General features: G+C 50.6%; 1 protein-coding gene across 1 annotated transcript; it reads right to left on the bottom strand.

Moving 5' to 3' along the window:
- Nucleotides 1–423: 423 nt before the first annotated feature.
- On the bottom strand, nucleotides 424–5,236 carry LOC129679138 (spermatogenesis-associated protein 31E1-like). Its single transcript, XM_055610061.1, has 5 exons — nucleotides 5,054–5,236; nucleotides 4,297–4,348; nucleotides 3,691–3,751; nucleotides 2,301–3,442; nucleotides 424–2,219 (listed from the first exon to the last, which is right to left on the bottom strand). Exons 1-5 carry the CDS (start codon nucleotides 5,234–5,236, stop codon nucleotides 424–426), a joined length of 3,234 nt encoding a protein of 1,077 aa, XP_055466036.1.
- Between the last annotated feature and the right edge of the window lie 4,301 nt (nucleotides 5,237–9,537).

The following is a 9,537-nucleotide window of genomic DNA, read 5'->3' as shown; positions in this document are numbered from 1 at the left end:
TTATTTATTTATTTATTTATTTATTTATTTATTTTTGTCATGCTTGGTAGTTATCTCTTAGAACAGGGACCTATTCTTTTCTAATGAGAGACAGAAAGGGAGTGGATCTGGATGGGAGGGGCAGCAGGGAGGAACTGAGTAAGGGAAAACTGTACGTGGGATATAGTGTATGAGAGAGGAATCTATTTTCAATAAAAGAAATAAAGAACAAGACAGGAACTTGAACTAGGCAATGGCTTCTATCTGGGAAGGAGTTATTAGCAACAGAGAAGGAGCTCCAGTAGGGAAAAGGCTTTCTTTGCAGGAAAAAAAATGACAAAGTTTATTACCAGGAAAGCATGGGAAAACAGTGGCTTGGCAAATGGCTCATCTTTTGGAAAACTTCCTGGTGGGTGAAGGCCAAGGTGGCAGCTGCTCCTTGGCCTATGCTGGTAAGGTCTTCCTGGGGCCATAAGCTTTCTGGGCAGCAACACCGGGCTGCCGTTTGTCTCCAATTTCTCTGTACTTGAATGGATGGTCCTGTCTCTGGGAGATGGTATGGGCACCACAGCCCATTCTGTACTTCACTCTGTTAAGCTCTGGGTCACAGGCTGTTTCAGTAGCAATGCCCGATTGCTGTCCCTCTCCAATTTCCCTATCCCTGTTTTGCCCAGGACTACACGGTTGGTCACAGACTATTCCTTTCTTCTGTCTGTTTTGCTGTTGAGCAGAGGTTCTCTGGGCATGGAAATTCAACTGAGGGTCGACTCCCCCATTTAGGAGCGGATGGTTTTGAGCCTCGGGGCTGGTGTGGCCATAGCTCATTTTGCTCTCTGGTCTGTTACTCCTGTCACAGAGACCCTCACAGGAGTGGGTTGAGCAGCCCAAGTGGGATGTCAGTGCTTCCAGTTTACACCATTGTTCCTTTGATGGGTCCTCTAACTTAAGGCCCAGCCAGTTCAGCAGGATCTGTACCACAATATCCGTGAGGTTTTGCACATCAGCCGGCATACTGCAGAAGAGCTTTTCTCCTGTGACTGCCTCCTGTGTTTGCACAGTAGACGATGGGGGCCCTTCATTCTTCAGAGGATGCCCCTGCTCCTTATCTTCTGTGCTGAGGCTTAGGTATTGAAGAATATTCTTTATGATTTCCTTCAGACAGCTTTCTGTCAGAGCCTGTAACTTTCCTGGCATATCAGGGGAGGACTGACTATCAGCTGAGGCTATATTGTCTAGCTGGGTGGAGGTGTCGATGACACAGGCTTGGGAGGTCTGAGTGCTCTCGAGCATTTCTCCCTGGCTTTTGGCTCTGTCTCTCATACATTCTGTCCTCTCTCCATCAGGATGACACACCTTGGGAGCCTTTTCTGGAGTCTTATCCTGGGAGACCCTGAGCTCCCGAGTCTCCTGGCTGTGATCTGTCCTCATGAACACATCACCGAAGCCCTGGGGAGTCTGGAGATGATTTGGGGATCTATTCTCGGATCTGGGCAGTGAGTCTTCTGAAGGCAAGCTGACTGTGGCAGGGTACACAGGACCTTGGCCTTCTGGAAGGAACCCAGCAAAGCACAACTGTGGCTGCTCGTTTAACTGGAAATCATCCCCACTAAGCACCTGTGGGTTTAGAGCTGAGTGGATTGAGTGCTGTGGACTAGGTGTTTGGAAATGGCCTGGGCTTCTGTTGGCCTCAGCATGCTCAAAGCCCCCAGTGTTGAGGGCTGGGCTAAGGGGAATCTCCCTGGATCCCAGATTCACTTGCCATGCAGGATGTGCCTTGTCTTTCACCTCTAGTGTGATACTTTGCTTGACAATAAAAGATGGGAGCCTTTCTTGAGGGCCCCCCATTGTCCCACTCTGGCAGGGATGCCCTGAGGCCACCTTCTCAGACCTCTGCCATTCTGCATGGTTGGCCTTTCTTGGGCTGGTAGTTGGTTGCAGGCTGCATCTTCCAGTCCCTTGGATGGCGCTGCCCTGCTGGGTTTTTGCCTGGAGGCACAGATCAGAGCCCCAAACACCCAGGTGTCTCTCTTGTGCATCTGGATGGGCCTTTGGGGGCCCATGGCTGGCAGCAGGTGGAGGGGCCCTTTGGGTCTCCCAAAGCTCTGAAGGCCAGTGTGCAAATGGAGGGCCCTGCAGCCTCGTAGATGATACAGTTCCTACCCTTGTCCCTCCCGGGTCTCGGTGATGCAGTTTTTCCAGGATGATGGCAGCCTTGGAATAGTATTCAGCTCTCGATGCACAGGCCGGTGAGGAGGGGCACACAGGCTGGGGAAGGGATGAGGCCGGAACCCCCAGTGGGGTGAGACCCTTTGGCTCACGAGCCTGTGCTCTCTTTCTGTGTTTCAAGGGAAGCTGAGCGATGTTTGACTCCAGCTTCATCTGAGTCTTTGGGTCGAGGAAGTAAAGGTTCTGGGTGGTGTTCACATAGGACAGCTGCTCTATCCTCAGTGAAGGGGTTCCGGGTTCTAGGTCCTCCTCAAGGGTGTTGCTTGAAGTGGAAGGCAGGTCTTTGGCTCCAACACTGAGGGCCTCCTTGATGTGATCATGGGTATTACATTTTGCTGGGCCCTTCTTTAAGGGCGTCCGTGAGGGCACAGACCCCGTCATTGGGCTCAACTTGCAGCTTCTGGAGTCAAGGATAGAGGATTTGGCAGGCTGGGAGAGGTCAGGCCTGTTCCTGGACTGGGAAGGACTGTTTGCTAGGAAAGCCTTCTGAAGCTTCCTTATCTCCCTGGATGGGCGGAATCTAAAGGGGGCTCCTCTTTTTTGTCTCATCTTAGTCACCCTGTCTTCAATCTGTGGCTCCTCCTGGTGCTGGAGGACCTGACACTGCTCAGGAAGGATGGAGGCTGACCTGGCAGCTTCAGTGGGTGAGATGCCCCTGGGAAAGATGTGAGATGGCTGGGTAACAGCTGCTTGACATTTTTGGAGGTTAGTATCTACAGTTCCTTTCCAATTCAGTCCCTGCTGCCAGTTGGGCCTTTCAGTTGGAAGGGATGCTTGCATCCTTGTCTCAGTTGTAGGACATGCAGTTCCACAGGTCCTACTTTGGGAGGAAGAGAGTGTTTGGTTTGGTGTGGAGCTTAGGTGGTTGTCTAGTCCCTGGCCTTGTGTCCCTTGTAGCAAGCTTGGTGCCACATGTTGGTGGGGCAATGGCTGAGCCTGGGAAACCTGTGGAGGTCCTTGAGCCAGAGGCAGAGGTGGGAAAGTGTCAGATGTATCCCTGAACTTCACAGTTTTAAGTGCTTCAGAGGAAGGTGTCTTGGAAACCAAGGCAGTAGCCACCACTGACTCAGAGAACACAGAGGACATGCCCCAGAAAAGCTGGCTAAATTTCTGCTGTATAAGATCTTCCAAGACTTTAGAGTAGGACAGCAGCTGAGAGAGAGGAAGGTGATCCATCTTCTCTTTAGAGTTCCAAAAGGCATGAGGTGTGGAGTCCAGTAAAGGATGCTCGGTGGGGCTGCAGAAGACACGAGGCAAAAGCATCAGCCCCAGGCAGAGGGTCAAGCTGCCCATCAGTCTGTGCAAATGTGGCCCCTGTATCCCACATCCCCCCCACTGCCTCTACATCCCGTATCCCTTAGTGTCCCATCTAACAGGGATGCATTTCAGTCCCACCCTACACAGCGTCTGCTGTAAGAAGACCTCTGGCCCCTGAGCTCATAAGAGATCTGGTTTGAGTAATTTCACAAGCAGTAGATTCCTTACATTTCAACTGGTCGTGATGCATTGTGGGAATCTGCCAAATTCTTTCTGCCATTTCTACCACCTGGAAATAAAGCTCATGTTATGGAGAATATGCAAAAGGCCTTACATTCCATGGAACTGTAAGAGTGACCCTTCTAGAAACCATCTAGACTAGGACTGTAATGCCCAGTGACCATGCTCCAAAGACACACAACCCTGGAAGTGCGCCCGTGCAATAAAGGGAGACATCTCTCCATTCACACTTTCCTTGCTTCTCCCCCAACCCCTGAAATTCCCGGAGATCACCGTGAGGGACACAAGACTCGTCCTCTGACACAGATGCATCTGGGATCTGCAGCTACCTGGACCCGGGGTCCCCCAGACACTGGCCCAGCATCTCTGCACAGACTTGAGCAAGACTCCCATGGGCAGCACCCATCCCAGGCCATCCCAGCTTCTTTCTGGCACAAACCCCAGGAGTTCCCTGTTCTGCTTTCCTGCGCAGCAGCCCCCTCTTGCTTCTTGGTGTTTTCATCCCATAGCCTGAGAAGCATGGCTCTCATCATGACTCATCACTGAGGGGCGGGGCAGGTGGAATTCCCTCTCCATAGGAAAGCAGAAGCCTACCTTTCACAGCAGCAGTTCTCTTCCTGGTCTTGACCTGTCCCCTCTTCACCACCTGAGAGTGAGAAACAACAAAAATAAGCTGGGCCCCTTCTTCCTCTCTCTGGTAGACAGGCTGCCTGCCCTCTGTGCTCATGTGTATATGAAATCCACATTTCCCAGAGAGCTTCCTCTCATCCTTGACTCTTTAGTGCTGTGCATAAACACATTTGCTTTTGGCCTTGTTGTAGAAACAGAAGAAGAGGATGTCTGTGCCAGAGTTGCCATGATGTCCTCCGTCAGTGTTCCTCAGGCAAGGTCCTACCCAGGCTGGGCTCTGCAGCTGCCTCTGGGCTGTCAGGTGAGATCTGCCTCCTCAGAGCAGAGGTGACATGAGCTCTGATCTGAGACCTTGGGTCTCCTCACCCCCTCTACATCAGCTCACCACAAACAAAAGCATGTGCCTGAGCCGAGGACAGAGGAAGCCTTTCTCAGAGCTTGTCCTGTGTCCCCACCATCTCAGAAATGCTGTCTGCTCACAGAGCCACACTCTTCCTTATTGGCCTCTCTGTCAGCATGTACAGATGGTCTGAGAGCTTCAGACACCTCAGGGCCATTGTCACCTCTGCCCTGCCTGCCAGCCCCTGCAGAATGAGGTGCTGTTCTCTCTGGAGACTCCCTCTCTCCTGTCTGCCTACTTGACCAGAAAATGTGAAAGTAACAATAGTGATCAACACTGCACAACCACACTCAGCACTGTGTCAACCAAGGCGTTCCTCACCTTTGGGGTGTTCTTTTTGCTCCCAAGTGGTGATTCTGGGTAGGTCTTCAGGAATGGGATGAGTAGGATGAAGAGCCCGACTCCGCACATAATGGCAAAGGTCATGTCCGTTGGCACGAACATGGAGCTCAGGCTCATCCTGGAGTCACTAATGCTTTTCAGGGGAAGGAGAGACTTCTCCATCTTCTGAATCTCAGCGCAGTTCTCAGGGCACTGAGAGCTGGGAGTGCAGCATGAGACTTGTCAGGAGGGCTCAGGCCACATCACACAGCTGTGGCCTCCTCATCACAAAGGGCTCCAGGCAGGAGGCAGGTGCCACAGCCCCTCCCCACCCTTCAACCCAGCAGACCCTCCTGCCTCTGCCTTCCCTGCTCCCTCCTCTAAGATCCTTGTGCTGCAACATTAAATAAACCTCCATCCCTGTTTTGTTCTTTCTCCCTGAGCCCCAGAACTTCTCTGCCTCCTGGAAGATGTCTGCTTCTATTGCCAGGAATGGGAGTCTGGAGCCTATGTACTTCTGGTTTTAGAATCCTCTATACTGATTTCCAGCATGCTGTTCCACTTTACACAGCCAATAGCAGTTGCTGAGGGTTTCTTTCATTAGTAGAATTTCTTATTTGTCTTCTTCTCAACCACTGTGGTTGATGTGAGATGGAATCACAAAGGTGCCTTAACCTGAATTTAGTTGTAAGCTAGGAATCTTGAAGACTTCGTAAAATATTTATTAGACTCTGTGTGTTTCTTTTAAGAGACAGTTCAATCCATTAGTCCATTTATTGATTGGTTGTTTTGGGGTATTTAATAATGGCAATTCTTTGCATTTTTTAAATGTTAAGACCCCAGTGTTGTTGTTTGGTTGGCCTGCCTTCTGGTACTCAGGTGGAAGGGTGTCCAGGAAACCCACCACTCCAAGTCCAAGAATGTGAGTCATGGCTCTGAGAGCTGGGAAGGTATTTATGGCTCTGAGGTGGGATAGTGATCCCAGGGTATCTTGAGACTCTGGAGCCAAGGAACCCAACAGCTCAGGGGTGGGATTGTCTCTCATGGGTATCCTAAGCTTGGGAAACTAGGAACCACATAATTCTGGGGTGAGATTGGGTCTCACAGGCATCCTGAGCCATGGGAGCCCAAGAACCACATAATCCTGGGAAGGGGTAGTGTCCTACTGGTATCCTGAGACACAGGAATCCAGGAACCACACAGCTCAGAGAGTACACCTTCTCAACGGTGATGTTGCGTAGCCTGGGAGTGTTGCCCCAACCTTTGATAAACTGTGGAAGTTAAGGGCCTGAGCTCTGCTCCTTCTGAATGTTGTCTGTGTGTTGCTGGAGCTTTCTCAGGCAGAGGTCTGGCCACTTCTCTGCCCTCATGACTTATAAAAGCTACAAAGAGTCCACAATTTAGAAAGCGTCCACCATGAAACTGAAAGCCATGCCTTCCTGGGCAGCACAGCAGTCTCTGCTGGAACCTCTTCCAGAGCAACACAGACTGAGCTATGGACAGGCCCACAGACAGGATGTGCTCCTCAAGCTCAGAGAGATAAAGGACTGCCTGTGAGAAGATGGAGCATCCAAATGGGGAGAAGGTGACCCTTCCCCCTTCATAGACTGCCCAGGTTACTTGTTGTCCCTGGAGTCAGAAAGTAGAGAACCCTTCCCTCCCCTTACCCCCCGAATATCACATCTAGACTTGTAGCAATATTTTCCTGATCCTCCTCTCCCAAATACAATCTTGAGCCCTCTGATCAAGTTCTGGACTCTGGGTTACCTGTCAGTGAAACAGACATATCTCCTCATGAACTGAAATGTAAAGAAGAGCCTTAATGGATCCCGGTGTGTGTGGAGGGCCATGCCTCTGGTCACACTCATGCTCAGAGAGTTCTGTCAGTGTCTGGACCTGAGAGTTAGCCCTAGAGGACCCAGCTCTCTCTCCTGGCTTGGCCAAGACCCACAGGCTGTGGTGGGCAAGAGCATCAATGCTTCCTTCCTGTGCCATATTTACCAGAGGGTACCAGGCCCAGGGCTGGAGAAGGAGTCACCTCAGGCCTCTTGAGTTTCTGGTTTGCATCTAGCCTCCTGTAGCTGACTCCTCTGACTCCTACTTCCCCAGCTAAAAATGTGAATGTGAATCCCAACGCAACATTCCGTGCTGGGTCAACAGGAGGCGCTGCTCTCGTTTGTTGCAAAATTCTAGAGTGCACAATGTCCACCTGGTACTGCTTGCTGCTCCATCTCTCCTGATCTAAACCCAGGCTTCTAGCAAAGAGTGCATATCCCTCCCAACACCAAAAAAAGTGAAGCATTAAAGGAAGGAGGTCTCCACGTGCCCCTCCCCCAACATACACACATGTGAGGCCTTCTCTCTGCTCTGATGAAAGGCATTCTGAGCCTGCTATGGTCTGAAGATCCCCTACTCAGAACACCTGCCTAAGAGCTAGGCCTCTTAGAGATGTTTTCCTCAGAGTCCTGAGACTCCATCTTGCCTGGGAAGGAATTCTGTATATGGATCTTGCTGGGCCCCTAAAACTGAGGGGCCAATGTTGGCCTTCATTGTGTGACCCAGGATCTAGGCAGAGATCATACAATCCTGGGGACATAGTGATGGTTCCTACTGCCTTTGACAGTGCATCCACCTTAGGGTCATGCAAAAAGGTATGCAGGCCTCGTGGGAGCTCCAGATGATCCAACAGCAGAGGGAAGCCTTCATTGCCCCTGCCTAGTTTCTGGATTCAAATCTAGGGATCTTGAAACATTGGGCTGGGGAGAATGTGACACTTCTGCCCCTACCCAGCAGTCTTCTGAGGGACAATGTGTCTGCCATTGTCAGTGGCCCTGGTGGTGAATACTTTTGGCCAGCTTCGTCGTCTTCAAGTTTTTGTTTTGTTTTCTCTTGGTTTGCTTTCTCTTGGTTTGTTTTCTTTGGTTTCCAATCCTTTCAGCCTGCACCACCACCTACCAGGCAGGAGGGGCTGCAAAGAGTTAGAAGGACATCTGCCATAGGAGGCAAGCAGGTTCAGACCTGGTGCTCACACAAGGGAGAGTCTCCCAAGTAAGGCAATAAAGGGATGAAACAGGATTCAGGAAATCCTCTAGGGGTGCTGGAGAGTGAGGAGAGTAAGGCATTCTCCTGGAGAGGCTTCTGTGAGGACAGCCTCACTCCTGTCAGCCACCTGAGCTGCTGCAAGGACAGAGGGCCCACAGCACAGGGGGAACATGAAGTTGGAGCTCAGCTGCAAGAAGGATCCCAGGCAGCTGGAGGAGCAGAGTTTGGGTGTCCTGAGGATCATTGGATAGTTCCTGTACATTCTGCGACCCCTGCTGGTTTGGTAACAACCTTCCAGAGAAGTCGAGAAAGGAGCTTCAGCTGAGAGGAGAGAAGGCAAGAATCCCCCACAAGGGATTCAGGCTTGTCATCTGCGAAGTCACGAACCTGCAGAAAATGCAGCAGGGCTCACAGATCATCGCCCTTTTCCCTTTGCCTCAGTGCAGGGGATTGGACCTGGAGCTCCAAGCACACTAAGCAGCTACAGCTCTGGCCACAGCCATAAATCTAAGAGAGTCTCAAATGGATGCCACTGCTACATCTCCTTAGTTCTAAGATACCATCATCATGTCGAAATGATTGTCAGATTATCAGGGCTTCTGCAAGGTCATCGTTAAAGACAGCCATTGCTCAATGATATCCTTTGTTTAACTACATAAACGTATTAAATGGAAATTGTATGCATGGTTCTAAGTATACCCACAGCAATCACGACATGAAGGCCCACTTCATGGGTCACTATCCCTCCAGCCCTTCCCCCTAGATGCTGGGAAATCTAAGCTGACATGTCATGCGTGACAGTTAGGAGCTGTGCCACTGAGTCACCCTCAACAACTCATAAAAGGGTGTTATCTGACACAGACATGCTCAATGATTTCATATTCTTGTTTAAGGACATTTATTTAGAAGCAGGTCTCCATGTGTCCCCGGCTGGCCTTAAACTTTCTATGGGCTTCAAGATGACCTTGTTCTTCCCACTGAGAGCCTGTATTACAGGCTTGTACCTCCATCATGGCCTGTGTGGTGCACACAATGGGACACAATGGCTTCCTGTGTGCTACGAAAGGACTCCGAGGTACACCCTGGCGATGGAGTGTGGGTGTTCTTGAGTGTTTCTATGTGCCCACGAACCCCTCTAACTCTCCCTTCATCCTGTTGAGAATTGCAACAAAGTATCTTTTTATCTCAATCATCTTCCCCATAGTTCCTCATCTCTGGAAACAGTGAACACCTCACATTTAATAAGTAGTGGTAGCTGGCAGTAAAGGTGCGTCCCCTTAAATCCTACCACTTGAGAGGGGAGGCAGGACGATCAGGCGATCAAGGCCTTCTTCAGCCACACAGTAGGCTGCTGGCTAGCCTGGACATCCTTCTTGAACAAAACAGAAAAGATAACCAGGTGTAGCCACTCTGCCAGTCAGTATGGAGAACACTCAAAAAGC

The sequence above is a fragment of the Psammomys obesus genome, unplaced genomic scaffold, assembly GCF_907164565.1.
Source record: "Psammomys obesus unplaced genomic scaffold, mPsaObe1.curated_primary_1811, whole genome shotgun sequence".
NCBI classification, from domain to species: Eukaryota; Metazoa; Chordata; class Mammalia; order Rodentia; family Muridae; genus Psammomys; species Psammomys obesus.
This window is presented reverse-complemented; position numbering and strand designations above follow the sequence as displayed.